Source organism: Pteropus alecto, unplaced genomic scaffold, assembly GCF_000325575.1.
Source record: "Pteropus alecto unplaced genomic scaffold, ASM32557v1 scaffold270, whole genome shotgun sequence".
NCBI classification, from domain to species: domain Eukaryota; kingdom Metazoa; phylum Chordata; class Mammalia; order Chiroptera; family Pteropodidae; genus Pteropus; species Pteropus alecto.
In genome coordinates this window covers 6716824-6738284 of record NW_006430735.1, presented here as the reverse complement: position 1 = coordinate 6738284, position 21461 = coordinate 6716824, and the positions used below count along the sequence as shown (strand labels likewise).

General features: G+C 34.6%; 1 protein-coding gene across 1 annotated transcript in view; it reads right to left on the bottom strand.

The window, feature by feature from the left end:
- The window catches only part of GRAMD1C (GRAM domain containing 1C), a 75322-nt gene that overhangs the window by 24994 nt on the left and 28867 nt on the right, over window positions 1-21461 (bottom strand). Inside the window, exons 6-8 of the mRNA XM_025051447.1 lie at window positions 21203-21283; window positions 5866-5984; window positions 3017-3158 (exon numbers count right to left, since the gene is read on the bottom strand). Coding sequence (XP_024907215.1) covers window positions 3017-3158; window positions 5866-5984; window positions 21203-21283 — 342 coding nt within the window. The remainder of the gene's footprint in view (window positions 1-3016; window positions 3159-5865; window positions 5985-21202; window positions 21284-21461) is intronic.

Here is a 21461-nt window from a genome sequence, read left to right as displayed (position 1 = left end):
AACAATCCAGTTTAAAAAAACAGAGTATAAGTTTAGATTTTATAATGAGATATTTAATAATATTTACTCTTGGAAAAATTTGTTGTTTGCATCACATTTCCCATTCAGTCCATAAAACATTGGTGAGTAAAATATATCATTCTAGAGTCATCTTCTTAAACAGTAATGAACAATAAATCTATGAAGACACCATCTCTTAACATCATGTGAATCATGTAAGCAGAAGGGAAAAACGGGGCAGAATAACGGAACATTCATTTCTTTGGGGTGGGCAAGGGAGAGGAGTAAAACCCAGTTAGCTTCCCAAGACAATACCTGCCCCATCATCTCAAAGAAGAAAACTCACCCATCTCTCAAGACCAGTAACTAAAGGGGAAAGAGAAAGAAAATAGAGAGATAAAAGTCACATAAGAGTACAGTGGGGAGAGAAGATTAAAAGAGAAAGTTAATGTCACTGCAAACTCATAAGAACACAGTTGTCTTTGCTGTGAAGGGACTACTATATTAAAATATATTCAATATACGATGCTAATTGTACTTTCTGAAAATAGTTTAATAAAGTTAAGCTGTTTCTATAAAATATTTAATGTTAAGCATTAAAGTATAAATGTTATTGCTATGTTAGTATTCAAGTAGAACAGTATTATAATTAGGCTCAATAAAACAGTGTAAAAAATATAAACTATACAGCAAAGTCTTTTCTTGCATTGTCTGTGTGTAAGCAGATGAAAGAGAGCAAAAGGCAAAGATACAATCCTTATACTTCCTGCCCCATGAGATCTTTGAGCAGCCCTGAGCAGCAAAAGCACCCAGGAAGATGCAGGTTTCCTCTGGCCACTCAGAAAGCAGAATAACAATCTGGACCCAGGACAATTTATTAAACGATTCTACTATCCCAGTCAGAAGGTTCGTTCTTCAAGCAGAGATGACTGCTAAAATCAAAACTTGATTTATTTAGGAGTTCCACACTATAAAACAACATGCTTATTTAGCTGACCCAGGGCTTTTTAACAGGGCTAAGTAGAATAAGTTTCCACGTATTTCTCCTATTGTTTCTAATTAAGATATAGTTCACATTATAAAGAATATAAATACATATAGGAAAAGTAACAGTCACTATCTTTGAGTGGTTGACATCTGGACAATTTTTATTTTTTGTATACTTTTCTACATTTCCTAAATTTTTACAGAGTATTAATTTTACAAGAGCATTAATTAAGAAAAACCTATTTTCATCTTAAAAAATGTTATTTCTGACTTTTTGTTGGAAATAAAAGTGAAACAAAGTAAGTGAAATATGATATTTTGACATATTTTTTGACACCTGAGAATCTTACCCTACTGCTCTTGAATGAAAATAAAAAAGGACCAATTTCTCTTATCACTTGTATTCCATAACCTGAAAACATCTAAACATCAATGAATGTATGATCAATCTTAAAACATTAAATTATTCCTCTGCATTCCATTCCCTTTCCTTAGAAAAAATATGACTTCCTTTAGGGACAAAACTAGAAGCAAAAATCAATGGGTTAACTATTCCAAGAACAGGTACAGAAGACACTGTCAAAGAAGCTGTAGGAAGGACCCAAGTAAGATTAGTAGTGCTGAGAACCCAGTCCTCAAAGTCGGACTTATGTAGAAGGATGAAGAGACTGGGAGAAATCCCGTCCTGGTAACCTCCCCAAAATTGAGTGGTTTGGTCTTCTCAGTGAGAACATACAAAGAGATTAGCATCCATAAAATCACCTCCCTTGCACCAGGGGGAAGCTCCTAAGGATCTGCAAATAAATAAGTTTTGCAAGCAATCCACAATACAAAATCAGACTGAGATAGATGCAAGAGAGTTGATAACTTGGTGGCCTTTCACAGAAACACGGTGTTTCAATGTTTTCCCAACATTTATTCATAGGAGATGCTTGGAGTTCCATGGGAGAAGGTAGAAAAACTTCGTTGTGGCCACACACAGATTCACCTTCAATTATAACACCTTATGGTTACTGAATACTTAGTGTGTTCAAGGGACTGTTCAAAGCACTTTCAAATATATTAATTCAATCCTTTTAAAAACCTCTATGGGGTATTATTCTCCGCATCCCCTAGATGAGAAAACAACAGCATAGAAAGATTAAGTAATTAAGTTAACTTACTTAAGGTCATATAGCTGGCAAGTAGGAAAGGTAGGATGTAATGCCAATGCTCTGCTCTAAACCAAGAAATTCAACTTTAGTCCCAAACCTGCATCCTCAATAAGAACAAAAATTCTATAACAGGCACACTCTTAGCGCTCAGAATGTGGTTTCTAAATACCGTTCTTCACTAAGAACTATGGCTCATTAGGAAAATGGCTAATAGTAAGTCCGGGACAGAAGTTGCACAAAATGTGACTGGGACACATTATCGTACAAGAAAGGAAGCCATTAAAAATTATTAATCACTTCAAAAGGACAAAGGAGCCAATCTAACAGGGCCCCTGTTGGCAGAGGGGACAAATGGAGTATAAAAAATTTTGACTCCAAGTGACAGAAACTCATTGCAATTTTTCTAAAAATTGATGGGCTTTTATAATTATACTTGAAAAAATAAAGAAACAAACAATGAAGCCCAGTAATTAACTGGCTGTGACTGCTTTAGTAGGCAACTTAAGTAGCATCTATTGTTACTCAAGCATGCTGCTCAGGGTTCTCATGTTCCCCTTCAAAACAGATTCTTTCTACCACATAAATTACCTACTCTGGGAAAAATTCTACTAACTATGAATTTCGCTATCATATTTTTAATGATGTGTATCTCTCTTATAGACTGATGCTCTGTCTGGTAGCTCTATACTGTATCCAGCTTGAAAAGAACCACATGTGTTTATAACCTCTGCTACTTAGAGTTGAAACACTTTTCCTAAAATAAAGGAGCAGCCTGAACATCTTAAGTTTTAATCATTTCATATATCGTATTTCTATTTGATCTTACATTAAGATGAACACATGGCAGTATCAGATATATTTTAAAAGAGCTATCATACACTAACCACTTTTGTTAGATTTCCATCGATTGACTCTGTTTCTGAAACGCGATTAATTGATTCACAGGTAAAACTGATTGACTTAGATAATCTTTCATCTCTCTCCCCACAGTCATCCAAGCTGCTTCTTTCTGAACTTCTGTAAAAAACAAATCATTATAGAAACACAAACAAGGTTACTTCCACATAAATAAGTGATTTAGTCTCCATACTGAGGTCTTTTTCTATTATAAAGCATTTTAACAATAAATGTTTTTTTATAATGTAACAAATAAGCCTCTACTTATAATGTGCTTAAATTGTATGCTATTTTCTTAAATCATATGCAAATTGACTTTATTTCTGAAAATAAGATATGCTCATATGAGATTTTATAAATTTCAGAAACCATTAAAAAATTAACCAAGTACAAGTGGCTGTTATAGCAAGTAGTAAAATTAATATTGCTTGTTTAAATTTCAGTTGTGGACAACTACAAACTTCGAAAGGTGCAGGGTGAATGTTCGAGTTAGATGCCAGCCAGCATCAGAAGTCAGTTTTTTTGAATCCCCTTCTTTCTGATTTAGTCCCATCTGAGATGGCAAATGCTCCCCAGAAATGGAAGCTCCTAATATCTGAGCACAGAGCCCATCAATCGGTCCGTGCCCCTCTTCTCGTTCTTGTTCATTCTTAAGAACGAGGTTTAAGGAAAAGCTTTCAAATGGTCATAGGGACAAGATTATAATAATTATCCTGGGACCTGCTTTTCCTTTCTCAAAGAGCAAAGAGAAAGGAAAGTCTGCTAAATGTAAAAGGAACACATTTCCAATGCTCAACCTTATTGAGAAATTATTATTTCCATGTAATCGTTGAAACATATAGACTTAAAGCTCTTCTAAAATAAAGTAGCAGCCTGACATCTTAAGCCATATTATTCTGAGGAAGGAATAGAAATGCTAAAGGGCCTTTCAACCCTATTCTACTTCACCCATATATTATTTATATGCAACCAAGTCACTCCTGGCTAGTTGGAATGGCAGGGCTCTGAGGGAACCAAACAAGAAAAATGGCTCCTTGAGACTAACTCACCACCTGAGTGTCTGAACTTAAAGATTTTAAGGATGGAGTTGAGCTGTAGAGAAATAAAGAAAAGAAAAAAAGGAGGAAGGAGAGTAAAAAGAGAGATTGAAAATGAAAAGAAAGAAGATGGAAGAGCTGAGATAATAAAGGTTTGAGATAGATATGCTTCTTTCAGAGACTGCACAAATGGGAAAAGGAGTAAAAGTGGGAATGAGGATCCTGTCATATCTTCTCCTGGAAAGCACTCAATCACAGGGAAGAAAATAGCAGCTTTGCTGGTGACCTCAAGAAGCCGGACCTTAGAGTTTATAAAGCAGCTGGTCAAAAATATTTATTCTTTCCTTCTTCAAAGATTAGAAACTTTTCGAGTTGGCAAGAGGCCATCTACTTTAACCGCCTCATTTCACAGATAAGTAAACTGAGGATCAGAAAAGCTAAGAGATTTGCTTGAGGCTGCTCAGCTGCTTGGTGGCAAAGTCCAGACTAGAATCCAGATCTTCTTTAGCACAATCCCAGCCTCTTTGTAGTGTATCAATTGCATTTCTAACTCAACTCCTGTACCCAAGGGAAGCTAATAAACTTTACAAGGAGAGCACTACAATGGAAATTTTTAACTTTACAAGATAACTAATTAAATATGCATATGTAATAATGTAAAAAAGACTAAAATGTTGATGCTTAACGGAAACACTATAAATAGGTTCGGCATAACTAGAAGACTACCTAGATAGGCAGAGTAAAACTGTATAATAGCAAGACTTTCAAAAGATTTCTACATTAAGATTTACTTACTAAAGAATTTTAATGTTTTATTAAGTTATAATTCAGATACCATAAAATTTACTACATTTAGAGACTATGTAGAATATGGCGGTTTACAGAGTTGTATAGCCATCATCGCTAATTTTAGAATGTTTAATCACCCCAAAAAGAAAGCCTGTACCATTAGCTGCACTCCCTACTCACCCTTCTTCCCAGTCCTTAGCAACTACTAATCTCCTCTCCGCTTCTATGGATTTACAGATTCTGGACTCCACTTCACACAGATGGAATCATAGTGTGTGGCCTTTTGTGACTGGCTTCCTTCACTTAGCATAATGTTTGCTACAGATTTTTAATGTAGTATCCTCTGTTTCTACTGCTATGACCTCAATTACCATTGGACAAAATGCACTTTTACTTGTACAGGTTAATAAAAATGTCCACTCTTCCAAATGAATTCTCATCAGTCAAAAATAATTTCTCTCTACTCTGAATTTCTTTATCATATTATCTATTGCCCCTTTTGGCCCTTATCATTTTCAACCTTGTATTGTAATTATTTGCACTGCCCATAACACTACAAGCTCCTTCCATTAATGCGTTCAATATTTAGTCAATGCCAACTCCATGCCAAGCACCATGTTAGGGTATCCTTCAGGAATAGTCACATTATCTTTGTAGCCCTCAAAATATCTTCCAGCTAATTTACTTTACTATTATTCACAGACACAGAGATTTCGCCAGGTACTTCTCCAGATCCTTAATAAAAAGGTTTACTAAAGCCACGCTTTAAGCAAATCCTAGGTGACATGTTACAAAGACATATTTTCTTACAAAGACATAGTTTGCTTACCAATTTAATAAACTATCCACCATCCTCACCTTTCATGCTATTCCACTACAGAGAACACAGAGGCAAATTCGCCCAAGGGTCAATTAATAAAAATTGTAAGTTAATAGTTTAAAATAATTCTGCTTTGATTAATGATTAATAAATTTTGAAATTTCAAAACATTCTGCTGTACCTTGACTGCATATTATCCTCAATCGAAAGAGACAAGGTTTCCATCTCTTCAGCATTTAAGCCTAGTTCAGTGCCATAGTTCTGCTGCAGCAGCTGCCAGAATTCTTGTCTAGTCAAGCTCTAAAATGACAGAAAAACTACACTCAGTATTGGAAAATGTAAGATAGTGTAACAATGATTCACACATGAATTTTGAAGTCAAAGACCTGTTGTACAGCTACCAGATGTGTGACCTTTCTAGATGTGTTTTCTGTATCTATAAAAAAAAAAATAGGTTAACAAAACTTATCTGACAGAGTTGATACTTGGATTAGATGAAATGATGATTTTAAAGTGTGCTATACCTGCTGTAAATGGGAGGTAAGAGGTTTAAAATTTTTTTAAATAAAATAATTTATCCATAGTTTCTAGCAATCATTAATCTGCAACTTAAATTCTGCAATCCAACCAGTCTACCACGACCACTGGATCACCACTGTTTTAATCGTCTATTCGGAACTCATCTTCTTAATCTATAATATATCTTACTATTTTAACCATTTTAAAAAACGTATATATTGGTAAACTTTATATTTTCCTAAAATATAAAATATAAGAGGCTCAAATTTAGAATATTTCTTTTATTGTTAATAAAGCCCAGCTTGTTCTTTCTTTGTAGGTATTATCTTAGTATTAAAATCACTTAATACAAAAAACTCATACATTACATAGCAAAATAAAAATAATAGTGTGATAACCAATATTCTGATTTCTAGAAACATTATAGATGGTTAATCACATGATTAAGCAACGTAGAGGGCAGCAGAAAAACGAGTGAAACAACTGTTGGTAAGAGTTCTTTCTTCTCATTCATTTAACAGTTATTTATTTAGAACCTACCTAATGCGTATCACTGAACTAGCTGCTAAGGAGGATAAAATGCTCTCAGGCAACTTACAATATAGCTGAAGAAACAAAGGAGACTCTTAAGTAAAATTAAATATGACAAGCTATAATATTATTACATATCAAAGAACTGGTGGAATTGACACAGTAATAAGAAACATCACTGTGGATTAGGGTGATCAGCTAAGACTTCACACTGGAGAACGGTCTTCGGCTGAACTCAAAGGACATCAATGGGGAATATGTAGAAAAGAAAAAATTCGGAAAAAGGAAAACCAACATATAAATATAGAATAAACACACGAAAAATGTAAGTAATATTCGTTTTAAAGTTAGTTAATAGTTTATCAGCCTAATTGGAGTAAAAAATTCAAGTTGGGAAATAGTAGGAATAAATATATAGAGATTTAATGGGGCAAAACATACAGATGCCTTGAATTCCTCCTTGACATTCCCCATAACAATACTTTCTTTTTTCTTTCTCCTTGCTTCTTCTGTCTAGTAGCTATGGTACCTTTGTTACATTACACTTAATGACCTTCATTATATTTCATGGAACCTCAAAGAGATTAAGAACAAATTTTTTGCGCTTTAGACTGCTAGTTCCCAATTTGCCATGTCCAGACTACTAGGATTCCAGAGGAGTAGTTGATGAAAATTTAGATAATATTATCAGTTTCTTAAAGTCAAAAATATCCAAATAGTTACCTACAATAAAATTATTTATGCTAAGTAAAATGTCAGGCCTCCTTGTCTGAGGCTGAATTATATTAACCTAGAGTGGTATGTCAGGCTGATAAGAAACTCTAGTTGGAAATAATGTATGACTAATAAACAATAATGTTCTAACATTTTAGTATTTCATATACACCACTTAATTGGTGGACAAAAACTCTTTTGAAGTATAGTGTCTGTATAAGAAAATTAAAAGGATAATTAGTGGTAGAGAAAGTTAGAGAACCACTGTCCTTGATCCTAAAGATATCCCACACATTTCTTTTTTGACTTCCGCTCCAGAAGAGCCATTGTGAACTTTTTTCACAAGAGCAGTTAGCTTATACTAATAATTAACTCAATCTTCTAAAGACATTATCTTTGAAATGCTTTTGGTGTCATAAATGGATGGCTAACATTATGAAGAGAAACAAGCAAAATTTCAATATAGTTGTGGAATAGTAAATTTTTATAAAAACTCTTCTGAAATAATAGCTATTGAACTGTAGCAAGAACAGACCAATGATAAATATTGAGCTTCCTAAGAGTGAAAGAAATGAATCTTATAAGTAAAATGTTAACAAAAATACAATTTTATTTGACTACATAAATAAATGTTTTAAATATACTATCAAATACAATCAAGAAGTTAACAGCAGGATAATTTCAATATATTTTAATTGATTAGTTTAAAAAATGAATATATAAAAGATTAATGGAAAACAAAATAGAACTCATTTAATTCACCAGCTAATTTGTTAAAAATTACATTTTCTTCAAAGTTGACCAGAAGTCACAAAAATGTGGTTATTTACAGCCATGCTGAATATTCAAATATTTAAACATGTATCCAGACTGATATTCATTGTTCTTTCAATAAACGACAGGGTGAAGTAACCTTAAAAAACGACCTAAATTGTTCTTTCAATAAACAGCAGGGTGAAGTAACCTTAAAAAACGACCTAAATTCTAAACAAAGGCTGACCACCTACCTGCAAACAATGGAAAGACTCCCCAGTTCAGTCTGCAGAGTACGTGAACAAAATAAAGGTAAACCAAGCAGTAATCGGATAAGGCTCAAAAGTCAGATCAATTTCTGGCCCAGAAAGCTTTGTACTCTAAGTATGCTGCAGTCTTTATCCCACAGCAGAGTTGCAAATATTTGATGACAACTATGTAAAATCACTGCTTTGGTCTTCTAGTTTTGTTATGAGAAGATTTTCCTTATAAAAAGACAAGTTCTATAGTAGTTGAAAGCACATTACTTGTCACTTCCTGGTTTGTAGTATCAGCATTCTTTCCAAGGTAGCAGGTCAGAATGCAGAATTGGAAGTAATACCTCACTCTACAAGTTCCTAAGCCACGCCCACTAGAAGAGATAGGTAAACAGGGTTTTATTAAAGGGACAGTTCCCAATTTCTTCTGTTCTACACACAGATTGGAAACAATAAAATGAAAATGAAAATATCTTCTTATGCTCAATTACATAAATGCCTGTTGTGGTATTATTTTAATCTCATTTTAAAATTTTAATATATTAAGGGTTAAATTTTCTTCTCCAGGCTAATACTTTCTATTCAGTTCTGGCAATGTCGTTATTACCTCTTCATCTACCACTTCTTCAGTGCTGATGTAGCAGCCCCATCAGACTCCTGCATTAACCCTTTGCAACTATCAAAGATGGAATCTCTCGAGTATCATAATGGAATGTCAGGAAATAACAGGAAGAGTGAGTTATTCAAATGATGCAATTCTAATAAGCGCTCAGCACATCTTTCATCACTGAAAAGTTTACATCTTGATTACTCAATAATTCTTTCCTTTAAAAATATTTTTTACTTTATTCAGAATAATTTCCTGCCAGGGGGCCAGGACTACAATAAACACTATAGAGAGTTTCATCTACCAATTCCAATTTATTTCCCAGAAAAAAAATGCTTTCTTCTAGATGAAAAATAGTTTTCTTCTAAATTGCCCTAACTTCTACCTAGTCATTCTATTTAATTTAGTAAGGTGTGTTGACACAACTGATGGTACTTGATGAACTGAAAGGATCAACCTTTTGTGGGGGGTCACTAAAAGCTAATCGTTTTACATAACAGCAGAATGAAAGACCAGAGAGAAAAATGGAGAAGAGCACTCACTCAAATTGAAGAAGCACATGGTGGAGGGGCTAGCTTCCACTGTCTAAAAACTAGTGCTTTTAACATATTATGGTAGTTCTCATTGACCTATTGAAACCAGATATCTTTATTCTGTAGTAACCAAACAGCGATGGAAAAATATACATTAAATATACTGTAAATGACTTTTATATACTTTTGCTAAATATAAAAATTCTTATAGTAAACCACTGGTACATAGAGCAGAGCCAATTTTAATAGGCTTAAGAGGGAAAACAGAACTCAGACTGAGCCCCAACAAAGCCTGGCAGGCAAAGGCTGAGCAGAAGGTGAGTGGCCTGCAAAAAAAGTAGGAAGGAAATACCGGAAAGATAAGAGAAAATTCCAGAAGGAAAGCCATGGAAATCAAAGGTTAGATGTTGTTGCAAAATAGAGGAAGTGTGCAACCGCTGAAAGATCAAGTAAGATAAGCACATGTATGACAAATGCAAACGTGCAGAGGAGTGGAGCAGCCTGGCAAGCCAGTTCAACACGACTAACACTAGTGGTGGGGGAGGCGGGGGAAAGAGAAAAGAGTCAGTGGGGCAGGGGTAAGCAGCCAGATAACAAAAAGCCTCATATGCTGTGTTAAAGAAATGGGGTTCACGTCAAAATATAAAAAGCCACCTACTCGTTTCACACAGAAAAGTAACAAGTTCAGAATTGTGTTTTTAAAAGATATACTTTTTTATGAGTATTTATCCAAAGAATATAAAAACACTAATTCAAAAAGATATATGTACCCCTATAGTCACTGCAGCATTATTTACAAGAGCCAAGATATGAAAGCTATCTAAGTGTCCACAGACGGATGAATGGATAAAAAAGATGTGGGGTGTATGTATGTATATCATATTGGTCACCAAATGTATGTATATGTACATACATACACATACACACACACAATGGCATATACTACTCAGCCATAAAAAAGATGAAATATTGCCATTTGCAACGATATGAATGTATCTTGAGTATTATGCTAAGTTTAATAAGTCAGATGGAAAAGGACCAAAGCTGCATGATTTCAATTATATGGGGAATATAAAACAAAAAAGTAACAAATAAACTAACAAAACAAAACAAACTCGCAGATACAAACAACAGAATGGTGGTTCCCAAAGGGAAACGGGAGCAAAATGGGTAAAGAAGGTCAAATATATGGTAACAGAAGCAAACTAGACTTTTGGTGGTGAGCACACAAATAGATATCAAATTACAATGTTGTACACCTGAAATTTATATAATGTTATTAACCAATTTTACCTCAATAAAATAAATAAAATAGACACTTTTAAAACTACTACTACTTTGGTAACAACTTAAAGGACAGATTAGAGTGTTAAAAAGAGATAGGAGACTATTATAATAGTTTGAACTAGATTAATGAGGGCTTTGGTGACCAATATGACATAGTTGGCAAAGAAGAGGTAATCAAGGAAACACCCAGGTTTCTGGCTTGGGTGACTAGGTAGGAGGTATACTTCACAGACCTAGGGAAAACAGGTGGAGGAGATCTGCCAGTCAAAAAGGTAAAAAGAAGGAACAATATAAGAATTCAAATGCTTCTACACTGCCAGGCTATTATATAGAAAATATGACTAAAACAGCCATTTAAAGTTTATTTTTTTCCAGGCAGGTTTAAATGCTGCACTTATTAGATTTATGACACTATTGGAAAACTTCTAGATTTCCAAGTAACTCCAAAAGAAGTGATCACTAGAGAGGTGCATAAGAATAATGGGATTTGATAAGGCTGAGGAGTCTGCAGGAGAAGGCTGGATGACACTCTTCCAAAAGGTCTCAGAAGATGACACTAAATTTTTAAACTGACCACTATGTGGAGAAAGGCCTCAGCAGAGTCAGTGTACTAGAACTGCACTCAGAGTGCCTGACTTCAACAAGCCACACTCACAAGCTGCACATACTCGCCCAGTGGTAAATGCCCTAAAGCATAATAGGGGAACAGTCATTTCATTCTACGCCATTCATCCAGGGTGCCTGAATACCTTGCAAGTCAGGTATCAGTAATCAGAACTTTGAATGATAAGCATGGAATCAGAGCAAATACAGACAGTTTTAAAGGACAATTTCCTGTGACATTGGTGGGACCTGATGACTCATCTCTGTGCACTTCTCCAACAATCAAAGTCTGCCTCCGTGACTCTACTTTCCTGTCCTAAATCCTAAATTTTTGGCCCTAAATCTAGCCAAGCCACCTCAGAAAGACATATTCATTCTTTATATCAATCAACTGTTTAAATACTTTTCCCCTCAACACACCTGAGGAATGGGATGTCTTTCTGTCATCCCTCTATTAGCAATTCCCAAAATAGAAACTGGAGTGACATGTATCAGAATTTAGAGAAGATGGTTCTGTATACACTGAAAAGGCTCCCCTTGTCACCTCTTCCCTAACTCTGACCCATGTGCCCTCCTTCTGCCCTTAGGGAATAAGTCTGAAAGCCATTCCATCTCTTTAAGCCTTAGAATTTGAAATGAGTATAGATTTCTGCTCTATTAAGCCCCAAGTTTAAATATCTACTAAAAAATAGCTAGCTTCCTAGCAGCCCCTGTGTACTAACATGAGATAACTATTATTTAAGAAAAAAATAATGCAAAAAGAACATTTCGATTCTGTACACACCTGCCCTTATTATTAGCATCAGTAATCCTAAATCCAATACAACAATATCACTAGAAACATAAAAAGAGTAATATTAAGTGTTGAGTTTTAACCAAAAAAAACTAACCTTTTAAGTTTTAAGCCTTATTAAAATTAATAAGCTTACAATGTATTTATGTCCTATTTTCTTAGTAATTCAAGTATATAGAAAATAAGATTTCTTTCATAACTGAGAATACTTTCATGTTTCAAGGTAATCATTTGTTCTCACGGCACATATAGGTTTAAGAAATTGAGTTAAATGAACATTGAATGTACGGCATATCTTGAATGTTGTTTTCTGCAACTAAATTTCTGTGTTTTCTTCTCATCCTTTGCCTTTACCTTGAGCAGAGAATTAAAAATGTCTTGTTAATTAAGTGTAATGATTATCTGGAGACTTAATCACTAAGATTTTACTGCACTGAATCACTCCAAAAGTCTTTATTGAGCATTGGCTATGTGTAATATAGCCTTAAAAGTTATTGTCCAAACTGGCATATCTTTGAGAATAAAGTGAGCACTATTAATATTTACACTAATAGAGGCTTAAACCCAGACAGTCCCAGACTGTACTGGGTAAACCAAGCTGTCTGCCAAACCAGCTATACACTTAACTCTGAGCTTGTCATATGACAATGAATAAGACGGACATGAACCGTATCCTCAAGGTGTCTGTAGTCAAGGAAGGAGGAAAAAATAAAACAAGGAATTGTAAGTATAATGAGTATTATCAAGGAGAAGTGTAAGATGTTACAGGAAGGTGAAAGATTGGACTAACTTCAGTTTTATTAATGAGTTTCTGTTAGAACTAGAGGTAGGAAAGAGCCAGGCAAAAAGATCCTGTATGAAGACGTAGTATGGGGGAAAAAAAATTAAAAATTAAAAAAGAAGAAAAAAGCAGAACATTTAAGAACAGGGAGGATATAATAAGATGAAGCTGGAGTGATGGGCCAGGGGCAGATCATGTGGTCCCTATACAAAATTTTAGATTTTTATTTCAAGAGAATTAGTATTAAGCAGGAAGCTAATATTAGCAGATATACATTTAAAAATGATAAATCTGGCTGTAGTACCATTCAGAGGTCAAAAAACTGTTTCTCTAAAAGGCTATACAGTAAATATTTTAGGCTTTGTGGGCCATTCAGTCCCTGTTGCAACTACTCAGCTCCACTGTAACACCGCAAAAGCAACCACAGACAATAAACGAATGAGAGTGGATGTTTCAATAAATTTTATTAGTGGACACTGAAATTTATTTTCATTCTTTTTCAAGTTTATTGGGGTTAGTGGACACTGAAATCTAAATTTCATATAATTGTGTCATGAGATATTATCCTTCTAATTAAAAAAATTTTTTAAATGTAAAACCATTCCTACTTTGCGAACCATACAAAAACAGGTAGTAAGGCTTTTTGCCTCTACTATAGAATTTGGAAGTGAGGAGGAGCTTAAACTAAACAAAATAGGTGAGGGGGTGGTGGGACAAGGCCTAGAGACTTCTCTTAAACCATGGTTGCACAGTTCTCTTTACAAAAAACAAAAAACATCAATTGTTTATATCAAAGAATGGAGGTGCTACTGTCCTCTGGCCTCACAAATCCTACATACTCAATGTTTAGAAAAAGGGTGCTATACTCAAAGTTTGTAAACTAAGCTAAAGTGCTATAACTTACTGCATGAATGACCATACTGACAATTTAAACACATGTCTAAACACTGAGGACTTACATTAAGCTAAGTCAAATATCTGAAATAAACTGTACTTTCTGTAGCAATGCATCAGAGGAACCTAATGAATGAAAAACATGTACTTTTAAAAGCATTCTTTCTCAAAGGCACCATGTTTGCCTCCAGCAATTTTCTCCTATTGTGGATTTATTTTATTAGAGGAATAAAGCACACACATACACACATGATTTTAAAATCATTTTGCTGTATTTACCTCAATTAAATAATCTTATTTTCTAGATGAATTTGCTTTGTTTTTAAGGCTGTCTCATGTAAGAAGTAAGCAAAGACCTATTTACTTTTACACTCAGATTCCCTAATTACAAGTAAATATTAACATTATTCTGAACTTAAATTTTCTAAAAATATTTTGAATATATATAAACCATATTATTGAAATTACTTACATTGTTTTATAGAATTTTGTAGTTATGCTATGTACTTTATGGATTTTGTTTTCTTTTTTAAAAACAGCATTACAAAAGATCAAGACATCTAAGCAACGTGGCTTTATCACTTTAAAAACTAGAAGGCAACCGAGGCTTATAAAATTACAGACAACACTAAAACTGTACCAAGCACCTAGCACCTAATATCTCATGAGTGGGAGTTGCTATTACTGTTATAGAAATTAGTATGTTAAAAAAAAAATTGTTCTTCAAGGATCACTAGGAGAATACAGGAAGGGTAGTTTTTTTGTTTTGCTTTGTTTTCTAATTCCTTTTCTGAGTGAATTCCACAATGTTTAAAATTCCAGTTAGGGCAGTTTTAAAACTGAGGTCTCACCTCCAACTTTCGCTGAGTTATATATAGTACTTAATACATAGTTTATACTTAAACATTGATTTTTGTCTTAGTGTAAAGCAGAAATGGTCATCATTCTGTTTACTAAAATGAGAGCATAGTGTCCCCTTAAAGAGTTGCACATTCAATGTTAAAGAAAACCAAATGACCCAAAGATTTGAAAGGTATAACTACAGTAAAGATGGTGATACTCCTGTGAACACATTAAGAATACAGGCTGGACAACAGGATCTTTTCAAAGAGGGCTGTAGTTTACTACCAGACAGTAGATGCAGAGTTTCTCTGCCACAGTGGGTGACCTCAGAAGTATTTTGGAAATCCCTTTATTTCTCCCACTTTAAAGAGCTTTTTTCTTTTCACATTAAAGTTCAGATCTCAGTTTCTCCCTGACTGATCTATAAACCTGAACTTTATGATTTCTCTGGAGAAATCTGTTTTTGCAAGGATGTATCCCAACTGCTCACATGTGATAAGCACAAATCTGATTTTGGGAGGACATAGAACCAGTGTATAACCAAATGTAAGTTGCAGTAGCAGTCTTTGGTTCTTTGTGAGAATGAGCAAATGCACCTGGAAGATTTCCAGCCCTGGAAAAACTCAGCATTGGGGGTGGGGTTAGCCATGACCCTGGGGTTAGCCAGGACCCTAGGGCAACACTGGAGTTTTCAGCGGGCACCAATAGAGCAGCCCACTGTAATTATGACAATGCATCTGAACGAGGCAGACCTGTAGGGGGTTGTGGGGTAGGGGGAAGAAGCTTCCTGCAGTGCGACCTGGAAGGCAGGCGTGGAGTCGTGGGGCCTAACACCTTTGTGCAGCGGCTCCAGACTCTCAAGGGTGTTGCTGGTCCCGACACCCACGGGGCCGCAGCACCGAGCATCACCCCAGCCAGGAGCAAGGGCATGGGGCTCCGGATGAGGAAGAGTGTCCAAACGCCAAGAAAGGCTCATAGGGGTGGGGGGAATTTGGACTTGGGGCTCCCCTGCCAGCCCTGTCTATTCCCTTAGGGAGGAAGGAAGGGCTGGGCTTGGCAAACACTCCACCTCCGCCCACTTCTCTCCTCTCTCTCATTCATCTCTAGACCTCCAGATGACTTCTCCACATCTTCTGCATTCCGGGAAAGTGAAAGCACCCAAGTAAAGGAAAGCCCCTGTCCTTAGCTGCTACCCCAGAGTTCAAAAGCCATTCAACCCGAAGAGCCGCAGGGTCCAAACAGTGTCCACACCAGGGAAGCACTTAGCCGAGGAGAGGGAAGGGAGAGGGGAGGAGGAAAAGTTCCTGCCTGCAGTGTTTAACTCCCAATGCAAAGGAGCCTTTCTTACTGGAAAATCTGGAAAAGGTCTACTCTTCCTCTTAGCCATTTAAAAAAATAATAACAGCTTTACTGAACTATATATAATTCACATACCATAAAATTCACTTTTTAAAAGTGTACAATTCAGAAGTTTTTGGCATATCCAGAGTTGTACAGCTATCATCACTAAATTTCATCAACCCAAAAGATACCCAAATCCACTAGCAGTCACTCCTCATTCTTACCTCCCCTGGCAACAAATTTACTTTCAATTTCTATGAATTTTCCTATTCTGGACATTTCATAAAAACAGAATCATAGAATATGTGCTCTTTGGGGCTGGCTGTCTTCACATAGCATAATGTTTCAAGGTTCACCTCTGTTGTAACATGTATCAGTACTTCGTTCCTTTTTATTGCTCAACAAGATTTCGTTGTATGAATATACATTTTGTTTATACATTTATCAGTTGATGGACATTTGGGATGTTTCCACTTTTTTGGCTATTACAAATAATGCTGTGAACATTCAACTGCATGTTTATGGTGAACAGATGTTTTCAATTCTCTTGCATATATACCTAGAAGTGGAATTATGGAGTCATATAGTAATTCTATGTTTGACATTTTGAGAAACTGTCAAATTGTTTTTCATAGTTTTCAAAGTTTCACAATCCCACCAGCAATGTATGAGGGCTCCAGTTTCTCCATATCTCTAAAATTTCTTAATGTCTGTCTTTTTATTTTAGCCATTTCAGTGGATGAAAAGTGGAATTTCATTATGATTTTGATTTTTGTTTCCCTAATGGCTAATGACATTGAGCATCTTTGCATGAGCTTATTGACCATTTCTTTTTTAAAGAATCTTTTGCCCATTTTATAATGGGTTATTTGTCATTTTCTTATTGAGTTTTAAGAGTTCTTTACATATTCTGAATGCAAATATAAACTGTAAATATTTTCTCCCAATTCATGAGTTGTCTATTCATTTTCTTGATGGACTTCTTCAAGCTCAAAAGTTTAATTCTGATGAAGTCCAATTTGTTTATTTTTGCTTTTGTCACTTGAGCTTTTGGAGTCATAAACAAAAAACCACTGTCTAATACAAACATTATAAGGATGTATACCTACAGTTTCTTCTGAGAGTTTCACACTTTAAGATCTTACATTTAGATCCATGATCAATTTTGAGTAATATTTTGTATATAGTATGAAGTAGGGGTCAAAATTCATTCTTTTGAATGTGGATATCTAATAGCTCCAAACCATTTGGTGAAAATATTATTCTTTCCCATTGAAATGTTTTGGCACCCTTGTCAAAAATCAATTTTTGGTTGTCAAGTATAAGATTTTATTTTTGAACTCTCAATTCTATTCCATTAATTTATATGTCTAGACTTATACCAGTCAGTCTATGCCTTGATTACTACATCTTTGTACACTGAAATCAAGAAATGCAAGTCCTCCAATGTAAGAGACTAAATTATATCCCCCAAAATTCATAACATGGAAACCCAATTGACTATATTTGGAGATGGAGACTTTAACAAAGAAATTAAAGTCAAATGAGGTTGCTGTGGACTGAATCGTACCCACCCCCAACCACTGCCAAGTCTCCTATGTTGATACACTAACTCTCATGTGATGGTATTTGGAGATGGGGCCTTTGGGAGATAATTAGGTTTAGATGAAGTGATGAGGCTCAGGCCCTCATGATAGGATTAGTGCCCTATAAGAAAAGACACCAGAGTTTGTTCTCTCGCTCCCTCTCTCTTTCTCTGCCATATCAGGTTACAGCGAGAAGGTGGCCATCTGTTAAGTCAGGAAGTATTCTCACCAGAACTCAACCATGCTGGCATCCTGATCTCAGACTTCCAGCCTCCAGAACTATGACAAAATAATTTCTGATGTTTAAGTCACCCAGTCTATGGTATTTTGTTATAGCAGCCTGAGCTGACTAAGACAGAGGGGATAAGGGTGAGGCCCTAATACCACAGAACTGGTGTTCATATGAAAAGAGGAAGAGACTAGGAGTGTGCATGAACAGAGGAAAAGCCATATAAGGACACAGTAAGAAGGCTGCAAGCCAACGAGAGCAGTCTCACCAGAAATTCACCCTGCCAGCACCATACATAATCTTGGACATCTAGCCCCTAAAACTGTGAGAAAATAAATTCCTGTTGTTTAAACCACCCAGTCTGTGGTATTTTGTTATGGCAGACCTAACAGACTAATTCATTCACCTGTATTCTTTTTCAAGATGGCTTTGGCTATTCTGGATACCTTACACTTCTATATGAATTTTAGGATTCACTTGTCAATTTCTGCAAAAATGCCAGCTGGGATTTTGAGAGAGATTGCATTGAATCTGCAAATCAACTTTTGGGAGTACTGCCATCTTAACAATATTAAGTCTTCTGATCTGTGAACATGAGATTGTTTTCATTTACTTAAGCCTCATTAATTTCTTTCAATAATGTTTAGTAGCTTTCAGTATACATGTCTTATAATTTTTTTGTTAAAGTTATTCCCAAGTATTTCATTCTTTTGCATGTTGTTGTAAATTGTTCTTTTTTCATTTTTGGATTGTTCATTGTGAGCATATGGAATTATAATTGATTTGTGTGTTTCAATAATATATTCTGCAACCTTACTGAATTTATTAGTTTTAATAGATTTTTATTGGCTTCCTTAGGAATGTGTGTGTGTGTGTGTATATATATATCATCTGCCAATGGAGATAATTTTATTTCTTCATTTTTAATCTGGACGTCTTTTACCTTTTTTTCTTGCTTAATTTCCCTAGCTATAACCTTCAATACAATGTTGAATAAAAGTGGCAAGAAAGGGCATCCTTGTCTTGTTCCTGACCTTAGAGAGAAAGCATTAGTCTTTCACCATTAAATATGTTAGCTGTGAGCTTTAACAGATCAAAGAAATTCCCATATAGTCCTAGTTTTTGTGTTTATTTTTTTTAATTAGGAAAGGATGTTAGACGTTGTCAGATGTTTTATCTGTATTGATTGAGATGACCATGTAGTTTTTGTTTTCTACTAATATAGTGTATTGCATTGATTTTCATATGTTGATGTAACCTTATATAAATCCCACTTAGTTCAGGTATATATCTTTGTATATGTTGCTGGATTTGGTTTGCTAACATTTTATTGAGGATTTTTGTTTTATATTAATAGATAAAATGAACATAAACATTGGTCTGTAGTTTTCTTGTGATACTCTATGTCTGGTTTTGATAGGAAGGTAATACTGGACTCATAGAGTGAGTTGGAAAGTGTTCCTTCCTCCTCTATTTTTGGAGTACTTTGTGAAGGACTGAAGTTAATTCTATTGTAAACATTTGGCAGAATTCACGTATAAAGCCATTTGGGCTTTGGCTTTTCTTTGTGAGTAGATTTTTTAATACTAATTCAATCTCTTTCGTGTTATTGGTCTATTCAGATTTTCTATTTCTACTTGAGTCAGTTTCAATAGTTTGTGACTTTCTAGGTTTTGGATCATTTCATTTAGGTTAACTAAGTTGTTGGCAAACAGTTGTTCATAACATGGACCTTTTTGATTTTTGTAAGGTCAGTAGTAATGTTACCACTTTCACTTTTGAATTTAATAACTTTAATCTTTTTTTTTCTTGGTCAATTTAGCTAAAGTTTCGTCAATTTTGTTGATCTTTTCAAAGAAGGAACTTTTGGTTCTGTTGATTGTTATTTTTTTATTCTCTATTTCATTCATTTCTGTTCTATCTTTATTATTTCCTTGCTTCTATTTGCTTTGAGTTTAATTTGCTCTTCTTTTTCTTTCTTAAGGTTGATAGTTAGGTTGTTGATTTGAGATCATTCTTTTTTTAAATGTGTTTATAGTTATAAATCCCCATCTAAGCACTGCATTAGCTACATCTCATGAGTTTTGGTGTATATATGTTTTTGTTTTCATTTAACTCAAAGCATTTTCTAATTTCCTTATGATTTTTCCTTTTCTAGAGTTATTGGTTATTTAGGAATGTTCAGTTTAATGTCCACTTTTTGTGAATTTCCCAAATTTCCTTCTGTTACTGATTTAATTTCATTCCATTGTGGTCAGAAAACATATTGTGTACTATTTCAATCCTTTTGACTCTATTAAGGCTTGTTTTTTGACCTAGCATATCGTCTGTTCTAGAGAATGTTCCATGTGTACCCGAAAAGGATGTATATTCTCTTTTAAGTAGAATGTCCCATCGATGTCTTTTAGTTCTAGTTAGCTTACAGTACTGTTCAAGTCTTCAATTTCCTTGTTTATCTTCTGTCTGGTTTGTTTTATTTGTCACTGAAAGTGAGAACTCCAACTATTATTGTTAATTATCTACTTCTCCCTTCAATTCTACCAGTTTTTGTTTCATGTATTTCAGAGCTCTGTTATTAGGTACATATAAGTTTATAATTGTTATGAATTTCAGATAGATTGATTTTTTTTATAAAATATTCTTGTCTCTATTAATTTTTGTCTTAAACTCTATTTTGTCTGATATTATTAAAGTTACTTCAGCTCTCTTTTAGTTATTGTTAGCATGGTATATATTTTCCCAACCTTTTACATTTCGTCTGTCTGTGTCTTTATATCTAATGTGTCTCTTATAGACAGCACATAGTTGAATCATGTTTTTTTCCATTCATTCTGCCTGTCTTCTGATTAAAGTGTTTAATCCATTTGTTTAATAATTTAATGTAATGTCTGTAATTTTGCTATTTGTTTTTTATGTGTCTTATGTCTTTTGGCCTCTCTAGTCCATTACTGCCTTCTTATGTGTGAAACAGATAATTCTACTGTACCATTTTATTTCTCTTGATGTTTCTTTTACTATGTTTTTAAAATTATTTTCTTGGTGGTTCCCCTGAGGATTATAATTAACACCTTAACGTGCAACTATGGATTTTGTCTTGCTTCAAGTTTCTCCTTGGAATTTAAATAGTCTAGTCAAAATTAACTCCAGAAAAGTAAAAAAGAGCTTTTCAATTCACAAACATTGTGTTTAAGTACACAGTGGAAAGTTGCTATTATAACAAATACCTGCCTCTGGTATGAACACTTACCTTGTCTAATAGTGCATTCTGCCACAATCTAAAGATACTGAGGTAACTTCTATCCCTGGCACCGAAAGATGTAAAGAAAAACTGAAAAAAAACATAATAGGATAATTTTAATGTCATTACAAAAAAGGGAAAAGTACCTGTCACAAAGGTCTGCTGGAACTTGCTGTGGTCAAAGCAAACTTGTAGGTCACCACTCCTACTTGACATAGTATTTTTGTTTAACTTTTAGACAAAAAAACAGGTAATTGGTACATGAATA